The following is a 25050-nucleotide window of genomic DNA, read 5'->3' as shown; positions in this document are numbered from 1 at the left end:
CGACTGTCTGACGATGTCGCACATTATGTGAAAACCTGCCGAGATTGTCAGCGACGAAAGACTCCTCCCACACGACCAGCAGGATTTCTGAACCCCATTGAACCTCCCTCAAGGCCCTTTCAGCAGATCGGCATGGACTTGCTTGGCACTTTTCCAACGTCAACATCTGGAAATAAGTGGGTCATCATAGCGACCGACTACCTGACCCGCTACGCCGATGCGAAAGCCCTACCGATCGAAACAGCAGCAGAAGTCGCCAAATTTTTCGTGGAGTGCATTCTTCTTCGACACGGTGCCCCCGATGTGCTCATCACGGACAGAGGAACAGCATTTACGGCGGAACTCACGCAAGCCATCCTGCGCTACAGCAAAACCAGAAACCGGAGGACAGCTGCAGACCAACGCACTGACCGAGCGCCTGAACAAAACCATCGCCGATATGCTCGCCTTGTATGTCGATGCCGAACACAAAACCTGGGATGTCATCCTGCCTTACGTCGTCTTTGCCTACAACACCGCAGTGCCGGAGACCACACAGATGACGCCTTTTAGGCTCGTCCATGGCAGGGAGGCCACGACCACGCTAGACGCCATGCTGCCCAACGTTACAGAAGAAGAGAACGTCGACTTTCCCGCCTACCTTCAAAGCGCAGAACAAGCTCGAAGGCTTGCCCGATTACGGATAAAAATCAGCAGAGGTCCGACGTCAGACGCTACAAGCTACGAAGACGCAACGCGGAATACAAGCCAAGTCTGGGTTTTGACGCCCATTCGCCGCCGTGGATTGAGTGAAAAGCTTTTGCGCCGCTATATCGGCCAGTACAAGGTCCTTCGTCGGCTAGGTGAACTGGATTATGAAGTCATCCCTGACGCAATGACTGCATTCCAGCGACGCCGCGTACGACCAGAAGTTGTCTGTCTGAAGCCGTATTATGAGCGCTAAATGACGCTGCATTTCCATACTCTATTTTTGCAAGATCCGTTTTATCTGTTACTAGTCGCATTATTTGTTTTAATGCATCGGGTCGATGCTGCTTTGAGAGGGGAGTGATGCCGCGAACATTTGCAGTGTTTGTTCATTCTTCAAATCTGCCGCCATACAACTTTATCGCTTTGTTTGGGACGCAAGACGCGACTGGATTTATCTCGATTTGTCGCAGCCAGGCAGAGGTGATTTTACGTTGTTCCGGAATGTTCTAGCAACATTGCACGCTTTATCTCGAAAGTTCGCTATCAGCTTTAAATTGAGCACGGCCGACAGCGGCGGGCATTCTGTTCGACGACCGCCGAGCACGCTTGTCGCTTCGCCGCCGCCGATTGATTCAGTCCATTTTGGGTGCAAGTCAGCCCAATAAAGAATTTTCTTTTAGAAGACCTTTTGTCCGTCTTCATCGCTGCTTCGACTGCCGTCACCACTACGTCACAATATCTCACTACAGACTGCACACTGGCTCAGTGGTTCAACCAGTTTAGAGCATTTTGTAGGTTCCGCAGTGAAACTTTAGTGAGAAATATTATTACCTGGGTTTCAAAAGAGCTCCCCAAAAATTCCTCTGCGAAATTTTTTGATCGCAAAGCATAGTCTAGCTACAGTAGTAGCAATCAGGATAAGTTCCCTCCGTAGTTTGCCGTCTTGCTGTTTCGTCGCGGCTGAATCTCAACCGTCCCTCTCTACTCCTGCCTCTGTGTTCCCCACCTTGTCCACTTTTAGGGCAGAAAAGGGAGCCGGCGGACTATGAGTGACTGCGAAAAATTGAAAATGACTAGGAAGAAAATGACTGAGACAATAACAAGCCTGCGTTCAAAATACACAGCGTAGAGGAAAAAAATGAAGCTTGTGGGAGCTATTCCTTTTAGCATTGCTCTGGAAGAGCAGCCTGGGTGTCACAAGCCTCGCCGGTGTCTGTGTTTGAAACAGCCACCTGCCGGGGCAATAGAACATTGCTTAATCGCTGTGGAGCTGTGCAGGTAGTAGCATAAGGTCGTGCCGCGATGTAACAATGTGGCACATTTTGCGTACGTGCATAGTGGGAATGTTAATAGAATCAAAGCTAAAATAGATTGGCGAGTGAAATAAGCATGCTATGGCATTTCCTCTGCATTATCCCAACTGATCAATCGTATTATTTTTTCTTTTTGATGCGCAGTTAATTTCTGTTTCCGCTCGCAAAGATGTGTTCCATGTCGACCGGTGTCATCTGATATCGCGCCGATTCTTCTCACAAGTAGGCGCGCGTTTTACACATCATTGGTCCATGTCAGATTTATGGGGCATAAGGTTGCTTAGCAGCTGTCGTAGTGAGCTCGAGGGAGCTCGTTTAGATATGTGACTTCTCTTCATATGTAGAGCACTTATTCTTAAGCGTGAAAATTTTCCACACTACGCCTCTGCAACCATTCTAAGCCTGGCTTTCGACTGCACAGGTACTAGCGCTACCACCGCTTGCTGGTAACTGAAAACTCCCACTAGGTCTTAACTGCCAATTAAAATCACATTTAAGAATTGGTGTCCGCATTTCGATAAGAAAAGCAGCTCTGATATTCCTGAAAAACATCTTCATTTATCTAGCTTTTCCTCACATAAACCAACCACGAGGTTCTTCGTTCGAGGCAGCATTCAGACCAAGGCCCTCAGCGACGTCGTGCATGCCACTGACAGCATCTAGTACGGCCCTTTCGCCAGCATAACGCCAGAAGGACGAGGACAAAAGTTTAGCTAGCAGCTTACGAAAGTGTTTCACGCCGTTGGAGAGGGAACCCTTGCCTTTCTTTTTCTCGAAAGCGCTCTGCTGTGTGTATGAGGGCAATCACACAACGACCGCCCGTAAGCGCTCGTGCTCTAGGTGAGAGAGAAAATCAAGCGGTACTTACTTCCCATCAACGACGTCCATTACTCTCAGTTCGTACATATGATAGCCATTGAATATTGGTTCCCTAGTGGCGTAGAAAAAATCTTTCCTGAACTGGGAAGCAAATAGGAGAGCCATTGATGAACTGGCGTCGTAAAGCAATGGATTTTTCCCGTCTAGTTCCATGGTACATGCGTAAGTCTTGATGCCTGGAAGAAATCGCACGCAAACACCCTCATCAGATACGAACACTTATTGGCCAATATCTTCACCAAGACATGCATTTAAACCTCTCGAATTTTAGCTGTTACATAACCCGAAAAAGTTCTCTGAACTTCGATTATGCCACGGCTGGGCAACGATTATTTCTCGCGTATTCATGAAAGTATGCCTTCAGCACTGGTTGAAATTTTTTCAAACTCTTCTATGACCATGTATACCCAACACTACTGATGCTGCACATGTAATTTAACCTTAAAATGATCTAATTTCGTAAATGTAGAAGTCGACTACCAAGAGAGTAGCTCTCTATTTCTCAGGGTTTGAACGTTTTTAACCTTGAGTTCCCGTGCACGTTCCCATTTCTTCATGCCGTTTATCATCTTCAACAAACAAACGAACAGCGGCGCTTTCCGCGTAATGCTTCGCGCCACCCATTTCGAGTTGCGACCAACCGTAACAGCGCGTAGGAGCTGTGCTTTGAACAGACTCATTGAGAAACGGTAGAGCAGCACCTCGCCGGCTAACTGTGCGCTTTCGGGGTATGCATCCTGACGGCACAACGAGTTCTTTCATCGGTCGCTAGGTAAAGGCTTTAATGGAAAGCCACTTACATACTTGGCTGAGGTTTCCGTCGTTACATTAGTCATGTCTCATCACATACAGGGTGTTTCGCCAAAGAATTTACACATTTTTTTAAAAATAGGCCTTTTGAGTTAGAACAGCGCTTTTGTTGGCTTAGCGTTGTCAGCGGTATTAAATCAGCATACAGCTATACGTGCTAACTAGCAGGCTGGTTAAATTATGCTCAATACATTTAGTTTTTTACCTATTACTGTTAGGGTGCTTAATTATTCAGAGGCGCATAGCCCACCGAAAGTAACACCCATATAACTTTCCAGAATTTTGAAAATGAGGTTACAGTCAGTGCTGTGGCCAAACAAATTATGGCTATTTCGAATAATTATGTGCACTGGAGAGGCCGCTTTTCAGGCAAGCATCTCGAAAGCGCAGGCATTTTGGTTCGATGCAACAGAAATTGGTTAGGCCACAACGCCGAAGGTGAGTTTTTTAAATTCTAAAAAAGTTGTGGACAATACATACGGTGGGCTACACGCCTCTTAATAATGAAGGAGCCTAACAGTAACAGTTAATAGTTAACTATATTGAATATTAGTTAACCAGCCTGTGAGTTAGCGCGTCTTACCTTTATTCTCATGTACTACACCGCTGACAATGCTATGTCGAAAAAAGCGCTCTTCCAAACTAAAAATCCCATTATTAAAAAAAATATCATGGGTCATACCACGCCAAACGTCAAAGACGTTGCACTCGACGATCTCCAATTTGTTCGATAAAATTCATGGAAAGTTGTCCTAATGTGCGTAATCAAAGCCTCAAATCATTTTGCCGAAAAAAATTATTCGCGAGGTGAGGGCAGTTTGAATATTTAGAAAAGGCGAGAAACCATGCACTGCTCAAAATATAATAAAATATTCAAATTCTTAGAAACAATTCACAATTACTTTGACATTTGCACATATTCCGGCTTTGAATATATTTCGGAGCATGCAGCTTTATTCTGCACAAGTATTTTAAAGAAATCGAAAAAACTATGAAAGTGTACCATTTTTGTCGTTTTTTTTTGTTTTATATCTATAATTGCACTAGCAAATACGGAAATAGCCATTTTTGTTTCTCTAGATGTCTACTACCTATAACAAACATAAAAGGTCATGAAAGCACGTAGATCGAAGTAAAAAAAAATACTAAAGTTCAAAAAGTGCGTTTTGAGCAAAAAACACTCGTTAATTTTGCCCTGAACTGGTCCAAGTAAAATAAAAACAATAGCGGGTTATGTAGATCAATTTATTGCCTTTTATTTCTGAAAGTCTTGTCGAGGAAATTTTTGTTTAGAGAGAGAAAATAATTTTTGAAGTTGAGCTCTCGCGCCGCAAGTTGCGCGGTTTCTTAACACCTCTCACCGTATGCACGACACTGCTGACACTGTGGCCATATGAAATGTAAAGTTCTTGTTCTTAAGTGAAGTTTGCACTGCAGGCAAGCGTGGGAACGCTGAGTAGTCGAACTACTCCCAAGAACTACAATTCGTGGGAAATGATTTTCTTAACGCTGCCGGATCGGCATATGCCCAAGTCACAGTTATTTTTGTCAGCACTATGACAGGCGTAATCAGCAGCATAAGAGCTTGTGACAGGTCGATGTGGAAATGTTCAGAACGATCCGGTGTTGAAACAATCCGCGACGCAGCAGCACCACGTGGTACCTTAACCTTGTGACCGTCAGAGACTCATGCCCGGTTGTTTCCGATGTCATGTGTCTGTTGTATTTGATTTAAGCAGTGCAATTTCTGCATTAATACTCCAGCGAGAGCTCTAGACGAGCCACTATGCTGGCGAACCATTTTCATGCGGGCGATGCACCTAAGCGCGAGCGGGCCGCGTTCCCCGCCAGCGCGTCTCGCGTTACTCGCCGCAGCGGTGTGCACTTCGCTCGTTCACGTGCGCTTCAAGGCGCGCGCTGTCCGCAGTCTTTTCTGATATAAGTAAAGCACTTGTGATACTCCTGCCATGCCAGCTGGTCATACCTCCTCGTGGTCCATGCGAGACAGCACGTTCAATGCCCCTGTTTTTCTTCTCTTGGCCGCCCCGCACCAAAGCGGGTCTGTCCGAACATTGAAAGCGAAAACGATCTCGTTTATTGCATACCATCCGCCGCATGTCAGGCGACATCTTCTTTAGCCACAGCCTCAAAAATGCACGACAGCAAACGACGGCAAACTCAAGTTTTCTGGCCATTAGTGTCGTGCCATTCCAGGTGTCGTGCACTGCAGTGAAGAGGCGTTAAGGAACGACGCAACTTGCGGCGCGCGAGCTCAATTTAAGAACAAAAAAAATTTCTCGCTTTAAACAAAAACAACCTCGATAAAAACTTATAAAATGAAAGGCAATAAACTGTTTTACGTAACCCGCTACTGTCTGTAATTTTGATTTGACCACCTCAGGGTGAAATTAAGGAGCGTTTTTGGCTAAAACGCACTTTTTGCAGTATCTGTCTCATATATCGTTGGACACCTGAACCGCGCCGTAAGGGAAGGGATAAGGGAGGGAGTGAAAGAGGAAAGGAAGAAGGAGGTGCCGTAGTGGAGGGCTCCGGAATAATTTCTACCACCTGGGGATCTTTATCGTGCACTGACATCGCACAGCACACGGGCGCCTTAGAGTTTTTCCTCCATAAAAACGCAGCCGCCGCGGTGCGTTTTTATGGAGGAAAAACGCTAAGGCGCCCGTGTGCTGTGCGATGTCAGTGCACGATAAAGATCCCCAGGTGGTCGAAATTATTCCGGAGCCCTCCACTACGGCACCTCCTTCTTCCTTTCCTCTTTCACTCCCTCCCTTATCCCTTCCCTTACGGCGCGGTTCAGGTGTCCAACGATATATGAGACAGATACTGCGCCATTTCCTTTCCCCAAAAACCAATTATTATTATTATTAACTTTAGTATATGTTTTTCCTTGATGTACGCTGTTTCATCCCCTGTAATATTTGTTGTTAGTACTAGACATCTAGGAAAACAAAATGCCTATTTCCGAATTTCCGATAGCAACTGTATGTTTAAAACAAACGACAAAAATAGTAAATTTTCATAATATTCTTCGATTTTTTAAACATGTTTATGGCGTATAAAGCCGCATTTTCCGAATTATATCAAAAACCAGAATCTGTGCAAATATCAAAGAAACAAATTGTGAAGTGTTTTCTAAAAATTTGAATGATTTATCAGTTATTGAGCATTGCCTGGTTTCTCGATTTTTCTAAATATTCAAACTGTTTCTCGGCAAAAATATTTCAGGCTTTGATAATGCTTAGGGTAACTTTACATGAATTTTTTCGAACAAATTGGAAATGGTCGAGCGCAATGTCTCGGACGTTTGGCGTGGAATGACCCTTATGTAAAGTCTTAGGTGAAACTCCCTGTATAAATCACGTGCTTGAGCGGTACTCCAAAACCGTACTGTTTATTAACGCAATTTAAATACTTATGCATGCCAATTTTATGGCATACATGTAGCATTGAAAACTAATTCTTAAAGATAGTGTTGCCTCAATGTTTAAGCTGTCTTCGTCTTGACATAAGCAGTCTTGCTGAGGAGTCATTCGGTGGAAACAACGGGCAGATGTGCGATGCCTACGAGCACGTGTTAACTACGAGTCGAAATTCCGCAGAGTCTCGACACAGCAAAACAGAATAAGGACGCCTACAGGTCGTAACGCGTGGAGACGCGCGCTTTGCTAGACGATCGGTATCTGGCCATACCAAGGGAAGGTCGCCGCGTGAGAGAGACGCACCGCTCCTGGTATGAATGGTTCCTCAAAGCAAAAATCACGTGGAGGCCACAGATGAAACGTTGTTTCATCGTGCAAAAGAAAATTTCACTTGCTTACAATTTGCGGCCGCAGCACACAGAAGCGCGCACACACACATTGTTCTGGAGTTGAGTTCGAAAATCATGCGAATGGCGACTGCTTTAATCATCAGCGATAATAACCGAGTAGCCTTTTCTATGGTTTCACTCACTGGCGAGCCCTCCAGCGCCAAACAGTAGTATTGCACTCTTAATTAAGGAAAGTTTTATAGATTCGGCCCCTGTCACAGCTGCCGTGAAAAAATGTGCCGCCACCGTATGGAAGGCGTGGAAGTAACGAGCGTTAGCTGTTTGGCAGCACAACCTAACGTCCATGCGATGTATCACCACGTGATTAGGCTACTTTTCCATACCTCATGGTGAGCGGGTGCTTAACGCCTCGAGGTCGGATATTTTTGACCAATTTGGGCCGAAAGAGTGTTTCGACTCTTTGGAGGGTCATTTTTCCTTACCTCAAGGTGGTAGGTGCCCTGCCGCCATGAGGTATAAAACTGTGAGCTGCCGAGTGCTGACGTAAAGGCTGCCATCCTAAGCCTAACCATAACTAAATATTAAATTAATTAGGAAATATTGGTGTCTAACATGTTCTACTCATCGAGCTTGTTATTAGTATGCCATTAGTTATATCGTGACATCATCGGTTAATTATTTAAAATTAAATAAATCGACGCCTAACCTTATCTAATTATTACGTTCGTTAGTTAATAATGGCGTCTAACATGTACTGCTGTTCAAGCGGATTCCAAACATCTAATTCGTTTTACGATTACCTCAATAATTACTGAGCTATAATCGATTAAACATAGTCAAGTGACTAGTTATTTATGACGTCACAAAATCAGTGACCTCACCACTCAATCACCGATTCGATATAATAAAGACGTCTCCAATCAATTTCCAATTTTTTTCCTATATCGATTTACTATGGGGGCCGCCATCTGGAAAACTTCCTGCCGAAGGGAGATGGTAGCAGACCTCAAGAAATCGAGAAGCGTGACGAATAAGAGCTCACGCTCTTAAAAACAGTTCTGGTCACAGCCACAGACATGCGAAGATTGCGGCGTGCGGTACTGAGGGTAAATAAAAGTTTAACGCGGAAATGAGACAGCAGAAAGTGCCGAATCGCAAGGCTTCAAGCCAGTATTCTTTGTTTTTAGCTAAATACGCCATGGACTATCAAGAACTCGCGCGCTGTTTTATCCTTGAGCGGAGTATTTTCCTCTCATGTAATGAGTTGCCGCGAAACATTTCTTGAGAAAATTTAACAATATTGTCAACGATAAACGGTCGAAGCACAGACCAGGTTTAACTACACTTCCTGGGCGAGAAAGACAGCAGAGCGCTCGAGCGAGGAAGATAACAATCCTCTAGCACCTAGAATGCGCAAGGCATGGCAAGTACCAGCTAAAACAGCTCGGCTGCGGTATGGCGCCACTGGAGAGAATGATACTGTGGCATTACTCCCCCTCTCTGAAGTGCAAAGACTCGGTGCCCCAGAAATGAGAAGCAGGAAGAGAAGGGATGTCGCATGTGTCTGGCGGCTGGTGTAGACATGCCTGAAGCGCTAGCGGGCATAGTACGGCTGCATCCGTGCGACATGGACAACTTCGGATGTCGGGCCTCTAGAGGAGCGAACTGTTTCCTGGGGCAGAACTTGATAGTTGACCTCACTGCCTTGGCGGAGTACCTCGTTAGCGCCAATATATCGGCGCAGAAGCTTTTCGGGGCGCCCACGCATGCGGATTGGGCTCCAAACCTAGACTTGATCGCCGGGTTGGTAACTAACAGCTCTGTGGCGGAGGTTATAGCGGCGAGCGTCGTGGGCTTGCTGGTGCCGGATGCGCTGTCGGGTGAGTTGGCGGGCGGCCTCGGCATGACGAACGAATTGGGCAGCAAACATAACAAGTGACGTACTACTAGTAGGAAGCAACATGGCGTCAAGCATGGTTGTGGCTTCCCGACTATGCACTGAAAGAAATGGAGTGAAGCGCGCCATTTCTTGTAGAGCAGTATAAAAGCAAATGCGACGTAAGGGATTATGGCGTCCCGGTTCCGGTGGTCGGTGTCAACATACATGGCAATCATGTCGGCGATAGTCTTGTTGAGCTTTTCAGTGAATCCGATCGTTTGCGGGTGGTAAGCGGCTGTTTTGAGGTGACTTTTGGCCGTTAGGCGCATAACCTCCTGCATACGAGCCGAGGTGAACGCCGAAATGGCGCCGAGGAAGACAGAATCGGCGTCGGGATCAGCTCGGTTGTCCTCGATAGGAGCACGAGACAGACAGTCGGCATCACTCTGCTTCCTACCGGACTTATAAACCATAGTGACACCGAACTCTTAAAGGCGCAGGCTACAGCATGCAAGCCGTCCCCGGGGACCCTTGAGGTTCGCAGCCACCACAGCGAATGGTGATCACTGACGAGTCTAAAACGGCGGCCATATAAATACGGGCGAAATTTGGTCACTGCGCCCACAATTTCCAGGCATTTTTTTTTCACTGATGGAATAGTTCGCCTCAGAGTGTGACGAGGTACCGCTTCGGTATGCGATGACACGCTCGAGACCATCTTGCCACTGCACAAGGACCGCACCGAGGCCGATGTTGCTGGCGTCTGTGTGCAGTTCAGTTTCGGCTGAATCGTCGAAGTGGACAAGGATGGGCGTACTTTAAAGACGAGTGCGAAGGTCTTCGAAGGCCTGTTGTTGCTCCTGGCCCCAGAATTACGGTTCGGCATCTTTCGTGACACGGGTGAGGGGCTCAGCAATCTGGAAGAAGTTCGGCACTAAACGCCGATAATTGGCCCAGAGACCCAGAAATCGGCTCACACTTCGCTTATCGGTTGGCACGGAAAAAACAGCGACGGCGGCTGTCTTATCGGGGTCAGGGCTGACTACCTTAGCGCTTGCGATGTGGCCGAGAAACTTCAATTCCTGGAAAGCGAAGCAACACTTTTCGGGCTTGAGGGAAAGACCGGCCGAACGAATTGCCGCGACCACAGCGCGCAGGCGCCCTAGGTGCTCTTCGAACGTGGCGGAGAAGATGACTACGTCATCCACATAAACAAGGCAGGACTGCCATTTTAGATTGGCAAGCACGGTGTCCTTCATGCGCTGAAAGGTGGCAGGAGCAGAGCACAGGCCGAAAGAGAGCACCCGGAATTCGTACAGACCATCCGGTGTAATAATGTAGGTCTCTTCCCGGTCGCGTTCGTTCTCCTCGATTTGCCAATAGCCACTGCGTAAATCGAGCGACGAGAAGTACGTGGCGTTGCGTAGCCGGTCAGGGAGTCATCAATGCGTGGCAGAGGATAAACGTCTTTATTGGTGGCTTTGTTTAGACGTCTCTAATCAACACAGAACCGTAAGGTTCCGTCTTTCTTTGCCACTAGAAAAACAGGCGATGCTCACGGGCTCGTCGACGGCTCTATCACGTCGTCTTGGAGTATTTCTTGAACTTGTCGGCGAATGGCATCACGTTCCTTCGAAGAGATCTGATAAGGCGGCTGGCATAACGGTCGCTGGTTTGCATCAACTATAATGCGGTGCTTTGTGAGCGAAGTCTGCCTAACCTTGGAGGTCGAGGCGAAACAGTTGCGGAAAGATTTGATAATGCTCTCCAGACAACGTTTCTGATTAGACGGGAGGTTCGGGTTCACGTCGGTTTTTATGGCAGTGGTCGGTGTCTCCACGGATACCGAGATTTCGGACAACGCGTGCGTTCCAGCGAATTCGCTAAGTTCTTCGAAATACGCAATAGCTGTTTTGCCAGGCAAACACTGAGGTTCAGAACCGAAATTGGTCACCAAAAGCTCGGTTCGTCCTCCGTTCAATTCAATAATTCAGCGAGCTACAAAGACTTGCCTACGCAGGAGCAGCGAGATGTTGGTTTCAGCGATGCCACGAGTGCTGGGGCTGTTATCGCACTCTACGTTAACAAACATGCTGGCTCTTAAAGGGATCAATACGTGGTCGTAACAGACGCACAACTAAGGCCTGCGTGGTTCGGTATCGTCGTCGACAGGGCCTTGGGTGGAAAACTACACGATTAGTTCCTGAAGGTTTATAATGGCACCGTACTCCTGAAGGAAATACAAACCGAGTATGAGGTCCTTGGAGCACTCGGGTAACACAGCAAAACAACCAGAGAAAGTTAACACCGCGGATCTGGATTCGCGAAGTGATGACACTGATCGGAGTTACCACATGGCCACCAGCTGTCCGGATGTGCGGCCCAGACCAAGGGGTCAGAAACTTCCTCAGGGCTGTGGCTAACCGTCTGCTTATTACAGAAAAACCGGCGCCGATATCCACGAGTGCGGTAACGTCGTAGTTGTCGGCGGATACCGGAATTTGATCATAGAAGGTATATTATGATTATTATTATTATACCGGAATTTCGGCGGAAACCAGTCGGTCGCAGCACGTCGTCGAGGTCGTCGGGTCAGGTCGTCGTCGCTCGGAGCGTCACGGCGAATCGTCGGGTGGAGGCTCTTGACTCTGTCCAGTCGCGGCGGCTTTACCCCCGGAGGACGCCGTCTTCAGTTTTCCCGACGTTGGGATGTACCTCTGAACTGGCCAGAGGACGATGGGCGGCCGGGCGAAGAGAACCGCCTTGGGGATGGCGATCGGGACTGGCGTGGCTGCGAGGTCGAGGACTGCACGTTATCAGCCAAGTACTGCTCGACATCCCTTGGTCATTCACCGTAGCGCGGTCGAGGTGCGTCAGGTGAAAACCCCCTTAAACCCATCCGGCTGTAGTGGCAGTGGCGAAGAATGTGGCTGGGCTTCCCGCAGTAGTAACACAGGGGCCGATTGTTTGGCGTGCGCCATACGTGCGTTTTGCTCATGGGGGGCCTGGACTCCTGCTGCACGGAGGGTACTGTTGCGATTGGGTACTGCAGAGGTGCCACAGGAGTGACGGGGTAAAAGGCTCGCATCGCTGGCCCGGGATTTCGTAGCGCGTCGCTGTACGTCCTAACGGATGGCGCCGGGTGTGGAACTAGGGGTGGCTGCACAACTCGTTGGATTTGTTCGCGGACAATGTACGTTAAGGCAGCGACGCTGACCTGTGGAGCTTCAAAGCGAAGTTTCGCCAGTTCCTCGCGCACAAGGCTTCTTACAAGCTCCCTAAGTTCCTCGGTGAGCAGCAACGTATACGTGTACTGGGAAGCGGCTGCTACAGTAATCTGACGTCCGTATGCGCGCCCCGTTCCTGCAGAGAGCAATCGATACACGTTGCCTCCTTGGTGAAGTCGGACACTGTTCTTGGCGTGTCGCGGACAAGTCCGTCAAACAGCTGCTCTTTTACGCCGCGCATTAAGTGGCGTACCTTTTTGGCTTCGGGCACAGCAGGGTCGGCACGACTGAACAGTCGCGTCATGTCCTCTACGAACATCACGACATTCTCGTTCGGCTGCTGTGATCTCGAGTGCAGGGCGATTTCAGCTTTCTCTTTTCTTTCGCTGCTGGTAATTGTTGCTAGGAGCTCTCAATGAAAAGCCTCCCAGGTGGTAAAGGAAGCTTCGTGGTTCTCAAACCACGTTTTGGCCGAGTCCTGCAGCGCAATGTAGGCGTTGTGCAATTCTTGCTCGCAGTCGCACTCATTGAAACCCGCCACTCGGTCAAAGCTGGTCAACCAGTCTTCGACGTCCTCGAACCTCTCTCCGTGGAACGGTGGCGGCGACCGAGGTTGTGGGGGTTCTTACTAGGCCGTCGAGCCTCCTTTGAGGTCTAGGCCGTGAACTCCGAGCTCCCGGTATCGCAAACCACGCGCGGCCGTTCTCACGGCGGCGCAGTAGAAATGCGAAATAAACGCAACACGGAACAGGACGCTTTGCCCGGGGCCCAAACGCTTATTGGGTTCTCCCAAAGTCACTGGCTGCTTGAATCTCGATTTGCGACCCTTGCCGTCTGGCTTGGTCGTGCGGCTGACGGGGCAAGATGGCGACAACAAAGAGGGAAGAAGGGAGGTAACTACCTGACGTCCTCTAGCTGTCGCGGCTCGCAGAAGTCTCTCTCCTGCCACGGCCGGTAGCCGCCGATCTCGGCGCACTTGCCCGTTGTCACATTCGGCTAATCAGCGACCGCTCCGGCGGCGCCTGGCGGTGCGCGCTTTCGGCCGGTTTTTGAGGAAGGAGGCGGCGCAGCGCTCTCGAGCGGACCTTATGGCGACTCGCCCGTGGGGAAGGAGGAAAGCGTCCGCTTTCCTGCGTCTCCACGGTGCGCCTTGCCGGCCAGAGAAGGGTACGGCACTCCGAAACTCCCACAAGGTGTGTGAAGGACGAAAGGCGGGGCATTCCCGGAATGCTGAGTCGTTTGTCTAGCCGCCGATGGATGTCATGGTCCTTACCGGCGCTGTCAGTTGGCCGAACTCCGGTTGTAGGCCTCGCAGACGGCGGCTCGCCTTGTGGACGGGTGTTGAGTCCGCGCGTGGAGAACAGGCGTCAAGAGTGTGCTCGTTGTCAGAGTGCATGGGACGCGGCCCAGCACCTCCACCAAATATGTCACCGATAAACTATCGAAGGACAGACCAGGTTTAACTAAACTTGCTGTGCGAGAAAGACAACAGAGCACTCGAGCAAGGATTATGACAATCTTCTGACTCCTAGAATGCGCAAGGAAAGCCAAGTCCCAGCAAAAACAGTGCGGCCGCGGTATGGCGCCACTGGAGAGATTTGTACTGTGTCAATATGCCGAGGATTCTTTACTCTATCGAAAAATGTACGCCCTTTCAGGATAGAAATTTTCTCGGTAATTTATTTCCTAGACATGGAAGAAGTTAGTGCAAAACTTCGACAGAGAAAGAGAAGAAACACACAAGACTGCAGACGAGCGCTACTACTACCAACTGTTTATTGGGGCGTAACACCCGGAATATATAGCCGAGCATGCAGACAGTTGGAGGCACACACGTCATACACCAGCGTTGTGACAAGGCAAAAGCGTATCCAGAAACGCACTTTCAGAAGAATAAATCTGCAAGGGAGGATCACTCGCGCAGCGATCAGATAGCCTTTTGATGTGGAAGGCCTCCAGCACACGCCGTGCTGTAAGATTGGCGCTCCTGCCCAGAATCTTAGTTTTCTCAAAACGTGCCCTACACGTGTGGTCACAGGAAGAAATATGCCGTACAATATTAGCCGTTCTGTCAATTTTTTCTAAATTTCTATCATGCTCCCGTAGCCGGTCAGTAATGCAACGGCCAGTTTGACCTACAAAAAAAGACCCACAAGAAAAGGGTACACTGTACACCCCCCTGTAGCGCATTTGACTTAAAAAATGCCATGTTTCTTCTTGCAGCCACCCTCACAAACGCCAGTAATGCGTCGGCAAAGCTTTGAAAGCTTCTTGGGGGCAGAGAAGACTAAGGGCACGTGGTGCCTGCCGGCAACCTTCTTGCGGTTGTGTGACACTCGGTGAGCATATGGAACAACCACCGGCTTAGATGTCGAGAAATCGGGCAAGAGCGCCAATGTTACAGCACGGCTTGTGCTGGAGGCCTTCCACATCAAAAGGCTATCTGATCGCTGCGCGAGTGATCCTTCCTTGCAGATTCTTCTGATTGTGCGTTTCTGGATACGCTTTTGCCTTGTCACAACGCTGGTGCTGGTGTATGACATGTGTGCCTCCAACTGTCTGCATGCTCGGCTATATATTCCGGGTGATACGCCCCAATAAACAGTTGGTAGTAGTAGCGCTCGTCTGTCGTCTTGTGTGTTTCTTCTCTGTCTCTGTCGAAGTTTTGCGCTAACTTCTTCTATATCATGCAAAGCCAACTTGCCCTATAACACACTCTTCTGAACTGTATTTTTTGTACAGCGGGTCCATCCTTTTGAACGTGATCTCTTCATCCTTCTGTTCTGGATCATCTAGTACGGCACACCGTCATCGCAACGTGTCAAGCAAGACAGTTTGCCTTCTGTCTCAGGAGGGGTGTTATTCCTGGCTGTGTTAGTGCCCTTGTTGGTCCTGTTCAACCGTCGTGGGGCCATGCCAAACGCCTTTTCAAGATTCTCCGTTCGGAACTTTGGCGGAAAATCCGGCTCTACCATGACTGGATGTGGGTCGTCTGCCAGAGGTTGCACCCTGACTGGTTCGCCAAAAAGAAGATAGCTGACCTAAAGCGTCTAGTTTCGCATGTCTGCGAACAACGTTGGAGAGCTGATCTTGCCTGTCTCCTCGCCTCATTCGGTAAGAAAAGAAGCCATGACAACAAGGAGCGTGTGGTCTTCGCCGGTGGTTCTACTGTGCCAGAAATGATTTCATCGGTTTTGGAAAAAGGCCCCATTTATTGCATTCAAACCAAGGTACCGGCTCACGAGCTCCTTTCTATTATTAGGAATATTGCCTCAAAGGCCAACGATGAGGACAAGGAACGATGCCTCCTAGAAGGTGTAGACAGCCTTAAAAGGTGTGCTAAATATTCCGCGAGTAAGTCTGGTTCTGTGGATGTGAATTCTGTTGTGCACCATTTCAAAAGCTACGATTTGTGTTTACTGCAATCCGATAAAGATGGAAAATTTGTTGTTTTACCTAATGACCTCTTTAAGGGAAAAGCACTCGAGGCGGTAGGCAAAAACTTTTTGCCTGTCAAACGAAGCAAAGTAAGAGTGAAAACGAAATTTGTTGACTTTTGCAAAAGCTTTCAGCTGACGCCTTTAGCGAATGCTGTTGATAATATTTCAAAGAATTCCTTGTCGGTCTTTTTTGCGGCTAAAACGCATAAACCAGATATGCCGTTTAGGACTATTGTAAGTGAGAAGGGTTCATGGCAACACCATGTCAGTCGATTTCTTCTTTCCAAGCTTAAAGCTCTGTCTATTAATGATCCCTTCTGGGTAAATAAGTCAGCTGATGTTGCCGATTTTTTGAAAAACAGCGATCAGATATGTTCTGCCTTTTCTATCGACATTGAAGATTTGTTTTATTCGATACCACGTGCTGAGTTGTTGGCCTCTGTTAGAGAGTGTATCGAAAGCTCGGGGGCGGTGGCGTTCCAGAACAATGCCGGCATTTCAACTGATAATTTTCTAAGGCTTTTAGAGTATTACTTGAATGTTACCTTTATCTTACATGACAACCAGTTTTATCTGCAGCGCAAAGGTATATGTATTGGTTCTTGGTAGCGCCAATTTTATGCGATATTTTTTAGCTTTTATCGACCACTCATTGGAAATTGCCTTACGTGATGGTCTGGTTTTAAATGTTTTTAGATATGTAGATGATTTTTTAATCTTTTTAAGGGCTGGGACCTTTACATCTCTTGACCCGGTTGTTTCACAGATTTTAACTGTTTTTAATCAATTAGGACGAGGGTTGGTTTTTACACATGAATAACCTGATAATTAACAGTTAAGGTTCCTGGACTTAAATCTTAGGTTCGGTGTGTTGGATGTACTCCCCCCGTGCCAACAAACAGTTGTTGAGATACGTCTCTTCACACTCCAAAGTTGTGAAAAGAGCTATTGCGTCACCCTGCCTGGAGTCTGCCCTTCTTAAGTCGTGCCCTCAAAGCCTGCAGGAGAGTGTCAATGATCAGTTTTCCCGCCTCTTGGCGGTAGGCTTCAATGGTCCGGTTATTTCTGCGCTCGCTGAAACCCTCCTGCAAAAACAAAAAGGCGCTCAAAAAAGAAGACCCGATTTCTCGACATCAAAGCCGGTGGTTGTTCCATATCTTCACCGAGTGTCACACAACCTCAAGAAGGTTGCCGGCAGGCACCGCGTGCCCTTAGTCTTCTCTGCCCCCAACAAGCTTTCAAAGCTTTGCCGACGCATTACTGGCGTTTGTGAGGGCGGCTGCAAAAAGAAACATGGCATTTCTTATGTCAAATGCGCTACAGGGGTGGTGCACAGTATACCCTTTTCTTGTGGGTCTTCTTTTGCAGGTCAAACTGGCCGTTGCATTAATGACCGGCTACAGGAGCATGATAGAAATTTTGAAAACAACGACAGAACGGCTAATATTGCACGGCATATTTCTTCCTGTGACCGCACGTGCAGGGCACGTTTTGAGAAAACAAAGATTCTGGGCAGTAGCGCCAATGTTACAGCACGGCTTGCGCTGGAGGCCTTCCACATCAAAAGGCTATCTGATCGCTGCGCGAGTGATCCTTCCTTGCAGATTTATTCTTCTGAATGTGCGTTTCTGGATACGCTTTTGCCTTGTCACAACGCTGGTGTATGACGTGTGTGCCTCCAACTGTCTGCATGCTCGGCTATATATTCCGGGTGTTACGCCCCAATAAACAGTTGGTAGTAGGAGCGCTTGTCTGTCGTCTTGTGTGTTTCTTCTTTTCTCTGTCGAAGTTTTGCGCTAACTTCTTCCATATCATGCAAAGCCAACTTGCCCGACAACACGCTCTTCTGAACGTTATTTCCTAGCTTGCGCGCAAAGCACAGCACATACGAAATGAAAATTAGACTAGCCCCGCCATGCTGTAATGTTTAAGACGGCGTCTAACTTGAAGTTCACCGCTTTTGGATAATGATACAACGCAAGTACCTACGTTTCATTTTTGCACGAGATTTCAGTATGTCCTAATGCTCTGCGCTATCATAGACAAAAACACTGATGTGACCGGGATTTTTATAGCACGTATTTCACATATCTGCGTTCGAAAGTAGGTATTTATTCTATAAGAAACATATTTGTCTGATTTTTCAGCATGGTGGTACTATTTCGGACGGTTGGAAAAATATTACTAACTGTATAGGGTGGATACGTGAAGAATCTGTTTGACTAATTTTTTGCTAATGTAACAGGAACTTTACACAATCATTTCGGATCATCTTATTAGGTCTATCCAAAGTTTATTTAGTTGGGCCAATGGAATGCGTAAAATTTTTGCGCACACTGTTGAGCCCATGCATTGCCCTTTTTTAGGAAAGTAAATTTCATAGAACTATTAATAACAAGGAACCATTAAGTGCGCAGCATTGTTTCTAATCTTAATGTTAGTGTGTTAAAGTATTATTTCTTTCCCTTTGGGTACTGCGGTGTGGCACGCTTGCTGTTAAGGTAGACCGTCTTCGGTCTGAAGCGCTTTTGAAGTGCAGTATTGAAAATTGCTTGAGCCTTCTCTTGTTTTTTCGTTGTGTTCCAGTTTTCATAAATAAAATTCCATCCTTAATTATCATTTTAACTTATTCTAAAGAATTCAAATGGCTGAGAGGGAGAATGCTCACGCTGTTGTTAGGCTTACGCCGAAGGCACATGTAAGCATAACCAAGAGGCAAAGCGCACAAGCTCAAAACAAGGAGCAGAAATTAAGTACCGCGTCCATTGCTTCACAGCAGCTCACCTTCGAATCGCACCAGCATTTTCTTAGATTCCACGGGACGAAAATTGCTGATGTGCATGCCTTCGCACCAGTAGTACCCCTGAAGATAGGGGCTATCTACTGTGGCTCCCTCAATGGTCAGCGTGGTGTTTAGGTCCGCTGCCGTCCGAGTGCGGTCACCTTGCACGGCAATGCCGTCCTTGTACCACAGGATGCTGCCTGGCACGATTTCGGCCGAGACGCGGCAAGTGAGCAGGACTCGGCGGTCGCTGTCCCTGCGCTCGACCCTAATCCACGGCGTTCCTTAAAGAAAAAAAAAAGCATACGCATACGTCCATGCCGTTAGGGACAAGATATTTGCTCTAGCAAAGAGAAAACGAGGGAGACAAACTAATTCCACTCATTCTCTTGCTGTGTTCACAGTGTGGGCCAAAGAAACACCATATAGACGCATCGGCCACCTTGTGCGAATATGCGCAAATTATCGTTTGTATTGATACTAACATTTGAGGTAAGTTAGCAGACCCTCTAAGTTGAATCTGCTTATATCGAGAGCAGCGTGACGCAATTGCGGCTTTCAAAATACCATTACTTACTGGGCCCGGAAACCAAGGATTATCGCCGTCATCAAGCAAGCAAGCAAGCATGCACTTCTTTCATTACGAAGGTACTGCGCGCCATTTATCAGAAAAACTAGAAGCCGTCGTATTTCAATGGTAAGAGTATTTGGCGCCCATAAGGCTTCGAATTGCTGGAAAGTGGGATTCACTATTCGCCCCTTCATCCAGTGTCCCAAATTAATGAGGCATCGATGTACGCCGCGTACTAATTTACACACGGAGCTTCGGCGCAAAGTTTAGCGTCCCTACGTTACCAGCAGGAGAGTGCTTTCTAACCAGAATGTATGCCACCGACGTGAGAAAGGTATTTCATCTAGAAGCCGGCGCGCATATACGACTGCTAGCCAATGTTGAACGACTGTCATTGTCTTAATAATTTTCAAGTGTTGCCAAAGGACTGGAAAAGCCTGCAGAACAAAAACATTCTTATTGTCGCTGAGCCCTTGATTGTTGGCTGTTTTCACCACACGCACCTTTAAAGCTTATTTTTGATTAATAACATATTGATTCCTAAATTTTCGTGCACGCCAGTCGGGAGAGTTCAGATGAGCACTGGCGAAAAGCGCTTTTGTTTCCAAGCAGCGGAATTTATCGTTACCTTCCAGATGTCTACACGCCTGCTTCCTCAATGCCTGCTAGGACACTGGGACGGGAATGGGACTCATCGTTCGAAGCCATGTTGGTTTAAAGGTGTCTGGTGTTGTCTTGCCTGGAGATGTGAACTTCAGCAAAGGGGGCAAATTTCAATTTAGATTTCTCTGATGAAGATGGTTCCCAGCCTATGCCTAGAAGTCGGGGCTATCAGCATGAAGCTTTCGCACATACGCCGAACGGAGCTCAGGTGAAAGTGATATGCGTCGCGTATGCTGGCGGTAAGCGTCTCTCGAACCAAGTTAAACTCTCCTGAGCGGCGCCGTCACGTACCGATGCCCTTTACAACGTTGCAATAGCCTGTTGAAGTCAAAGTGTTAGACATAGACTATCAAACATCACAAGAAAAATTCGGCATGTGGCGTCCGCAGAGAAAGGAGATTTTGTACCGATGTCGCAATCGTACGACCTAACTCGCGAGACGATAACGCTGTTTTCACTCCTCGCGGCCGTCACTTATTGAGTCCTGGAACAGAAACTGATGGCACGGCATCGTCAATCGAACAAGGTGCAGTGACGCTACAAGGGAAGTGCAGAGGCCTTCTCTGTTCCCAAAAAGCGTTGACCGAGGCCAAACGCAAGGAGCGTGCGAACCCCCGAGCGGCAGGCGCTCGAGCTACAAACTGCCTATGATATAAATATAGAAAGATCCTCAAGTGTAGGCTTGCCAAGCAGAAGCCACCCGGGAAACAAGCCATCATCCTCAAGTTCTGGCCCACGAGGCAGACGCCACCCTTGAAAGACACATAAGCAAAGCTTGCGATTTATGAAACTCGATCAATACATCACAATATTGCTACTTAAAAAAACAAGGGCTCATAGTCCGTATAACCAGGAATGTGTAAGTACTGCATATTTTTTTGTTTAAAGCGTCATTACGTTGGTCCTAGCAGATATCGATACACTCTGCCAGTGTAAGAAACAGTGCAAGCAATCACTACCGCGGCGTGCATGTTGTACCTCCCTATTTTAATTAGAGAGCGCGAAATTGGAGTTAAAAGGAAGTAGCGAGCTTCGTTTACCTCCGTCCGCTACTGTGCAAGTGTCGAGTATAACCAAATCTCTCGACAGTTTTGTATGACGGCGCGCAAGGATTTCAGGCTCAGCAAGATTAGGGTACCTGCAGCAGCGGTGATTAAGTGCTTGAGTGCCTTACTGGAAGCTACCACAGGGCTTACTACTTTTCGGTCAGGTCTAGCCTTTTCTTCACAACAGCTAAGCTGCCCCTGAAATATTGCCCCCACCAGAACTCCGCAATAACAGGGCGTGTCAAAGTGACACTGTTGCTGCCACCAAGCAAAGAAATCAAGCAAAACCAACCTGTTCGCAGCGGAGCCTGACAAATGAATGGCAGCTTCCGTTTAGGTTCCTGGAGAGAAAACCTCACAGCCAGGCCCGCGTGAAGCGAATAGCGGTCGACATGCAGTGTGCCCCTGCTATGATCGTAGGCTGTCCGAGGGTGCCAGGCGAAGTGCCGGAGGGGCTCGCCGTTTATCCACTCGTAGGAGCCGCTCGGAGACCTCTGTAGCCCGATCCAGTAGCTGTCGAACTGTCGGGGAACTTTAGGAGTAGGACGTGAGTTACTCATGTTGAACCATTCATTATCGTTCGAAGCAACGTTTATCTCCGTATACTGAATCACGCTGGAAGTTTACGCAAAAGCAGACTCGGACAAAACGCGTACTTAAAACTGTTCACATGTCCTTTTTTTTGCACGGGCAAAAGTTATTTTCAGTTTTCATATGAAGGCCAGGTTTTTAAAAAATGACCAATAAACCCAATGCCAGTGTGCAGTTTTCACACGATTAAACAAAAAGGGGTAAGCAAGAGAGTCAACGCGCCGCAACACGAGGCTGCAAACGATACAGCTCGCAGCTAAGACAAGCTAATAGGTTTGTTGAATATCAACAAAGAGCGGTGCACAAAATACTACTGGAGTGTTGACTGATGTGCCACAGCCATAAAGAAAACTGCATAACCGATAGTACACGGAAGCACAAAAATTGTTCTCAAGATGTTACCCACCCCAGCAACTTTTTTGTGTGTGTGCACTTCTCCGTTCTATTTATTTAGGTGCCCGAAAACCCTAAGCGGCTATTATTCGAAGGGGGGGGGGGGGGGAGGTTAGTAAGCAAAACGACATCTTTACAAATTTTTACATACACAATATGTACGCACATCAAAATCACAGCAGTCTACAGACAACGCACATATACGAAAAAGAAGGTTTGAGAATTAATATGCAACAATAACAAGAAAACAACTTTTCCGCAGGCAACACCGTACATATAAAAAGCACCGAGTACAAATATTTTATCACAACCCAACACAGTTGTTAGTACGGTAAAATTTCAAGCGTGTTAACAAAAGCAGAGAGGTCAGCGATCGTAGTTGCCTCTCTGGGCAAAATGCTCCAATCAGAAATGGCAAGAGGGAGTAGTGAATATCTCAATTTGTAGGTGGGTACAATGATGGCGTTAATCTCGAAATGATGATCCAGACGTGATGGTATCTGGCATGCGGGGCGAAGAAAGCTTTCGCGCAAAGAAGATGAACCATTAGATAGCTTATGGATAATATAAAGTCGCGAATTCCATCGTCTGACATACAGAGATAATAAATTTAAGCGGCATTTAATCCTTGTGACACTGGACAAGTATCAGTAGTCGCTGGAAATTAATCTAATTGCTCGGCTTTGCAGTGATTCTTTGGAAGCAGATGGATGTGCGTAATTGGGATGCCAAATGATATATGTAGACACCAAAGTGCGCAGACATTTTCCGGCGCGGCCATTTTCCGCCGACTGGCGCGCCGGGGTACGGGCGTTTCTTTGGGAACTGCGGAGATGCGGCAGCTCTTCGGCCACGCCTGCATATAGCTGCAATTTACTGCCCTTCGGGCGCTAAAAAATCACTGCCGAGCTTACTTCCACACGCGGTTGTGTCGCAGGAAGTTTCTGCGTTATCGAAGGAATAAAATTGATGCGTTAATCATGAAATTTACTTTTACATTCGGGCTAATTGCGCCGGTGCTTAGCACGCGCTCGCGCTTATATCGCTACCGTCTTGGTGCTCCATCACAGAGGAAACTTTTTTGGCCAATATCAAGCGTTTGGTGCATGGCTAGCGTGCAGTTCCAATTCAAATGCGCTCTTAATCCTTCCTGCCGGCCATAAAGCACCCCCACAAATAGGTCTTTGTCGTCGCTTGCGTGGTGGTGTGCAAGTTGCATCAACAGATTATCGTTGTGAGCTCAACTGAGTCGCAGGGCTAACAGAAATACGAATTTTGTCATGGTTTATGCTATATGGCACACAAAGACGTATTTTCGCTTAATTTATCAGAGCTTGAAAAGTATGAGCAGAGAAGCGAGCTTTCACGATTTATGCGCCCCGCAGTCTCGTTTATTTCATTCGGAAGCTCTCGACGCGCGTGACAGTGTCGTGTAGCCGTTTGGCAAAATGTCATAGAATGTAATAAAATCATCTATATTTTGCTGTGATTCAGGCAGACACCAAGAGCAGAAAGATACTATGGTCAGTCCTTTACCCCGTCGATCCCTCTGACATACGTGCGGAAATTGCAACTTAAATTGGTAGCGGCCGTGATTTCACTCACGTACACGACATGTGTTTAATGGAAACAATAGCAAGCTCAGCGCATGGATGCTGAAGAATAACTGGTGATTGAAAAACAAGCGGTTCGCCTGGACAACTTTCGGCAGCTGGCCGATCCGGTTACCGCTCGCACATCAGTGTACTAACGAGTTTAATCAACAAACCTACATCTGATGCATAACATTATCATGGACGGTAGCGCACGTAAATGACGGCAACAAACGACACGCGAGCGCGAAAGTATGATTGTAAGCACTGATTTCCAGTCCACGGCACACCTGTTAGGCTAGCCTCGGATATGTCACCTTAACGAGTAAAAATGCGCGTCAAATAACCACCGTACGGACTGTTGGGGGGGGGGGGGAGGAATGTGGGTAGTGATGCACAGCACATACACCGACACGGCCCGCACTCCACCGGGCCGTGCGCGCCGACAGATTGCGACTAGTGTCGAGAGTAGGAGCGCGCCGGCAGCCTGCGTGCGAGGGTAGAAGAATCAGGTGTATACTCCAATGGAGATGTTACAAGTGTGATGAAAGCAAGACGTTCAATTTTGGTGCTGGCTTGGCGGAGTGTTTTTTAAATGAAACCGCAGGCTCTAGGTGCTTCATTAATAATGTACTGAATGCGGATATTCCATGCTAGCGCCGACGTTAAGTGAATTTCAAAGTATTTGCTATAGGATATGTTTTCGATGACATTATTGATGATGTAGTTGTGTATGTCGGCCTGGCGTTTTGTAGTAAATGTCGCTTCTTTTGCCTACTTTTGTTTTTACCTGCGATATTTTTTAATCTTCCTGCAACATGTCGCGGTTGCCAGGGCTTCTAATGAAACGGTATATAACTGTCATCTACAAATAACCTGATGCATGATTTGAAGTCAGCGGTTTCGATCATTAAAATTCACGGCGCACTTTGTTGACCTAAAGTGCGGTGAGGCGAAAGCCTTTAGCGCGGTGTTGATACTTGGGTCACTGATGTGTGGTTCACATGTTAATTAGGTACACAATTGTTTGTGAGTCTTAAATGCTGGAGACACTGGAGGGCATTTCGGAGGCATCCATCTGACTCGACGCCTTTCTGCAAACTCTCTCCAGCGTCCTAGAGACGCAGAACTACAAATGCCTTGGCAGGAAGTAGTGTAGAGGTTAGCACGCTCAGCTGCGGAACGGGCGGATGGTGGTTCGAATCCCATCGTGCAAAATGATTTATTTTACTTATCGAGTTGAAGAGTTTCACGGACGGACGGACGGACGGACACTGCGAGTATGAGCCATTAAAGTCTTTCGCCTAAATATGGAGAAGGAAAAGGACTGGCCCAAGTACGGAGCCCTGCGGAACGCAAGAATTGACACGTACTGAAGTGT

At 47.5% G+C, this 25050-nt stretch overlaps 1 protein-coding gene across 1 annotated transcript in view; it reads right to left on the bottom strand.

Annotated features, from left to right (window-relative positions):
• Nucleotides 1-25050, bottom strand: part of LOC144109686 (uncharacterized) — a 166862-nt gene that overhangs the window by 38996 nt on the left and 102816 nt on the right. Inside the window, exons 16-18 of the mRNA XM_077642486.1 lie at nt 21386-21625; nt 18816-19097; nt 2872-3058 (exon numbers count right to left, since the gene is read on the bottom strand). Of these exons, the coding sequence (XP_077498612.1) occupies nt 2872-3058; nt 18816-19097; nt 21386-21625 (709 nt within the window). The remainder of the gene's footprint in view (nt 1-2871; nt 3059-18815; nt 19098-21385; nt 21626-25050) is intronic.

This window comes from Amblyomma americanum, chromosome 11 (genome assembly GCF_052857255.1).
Source record: "Amblyomma americanum isolate KBUSLIRL-KWMA chromosome 11, ASM5285725v1, whole genome shotgun sequence".
NCBI lineage: Eukaryota > Metazoa > Arthropoda > Arachnida > Ixodida > Ixodidae > Amblyomma > Amblyomma americanum.
The sequence above is the reverse complement of the archived record's forward strand: the minus strand, read 5'-3'. Positions and strand labels throughout refer to the sequence as shown.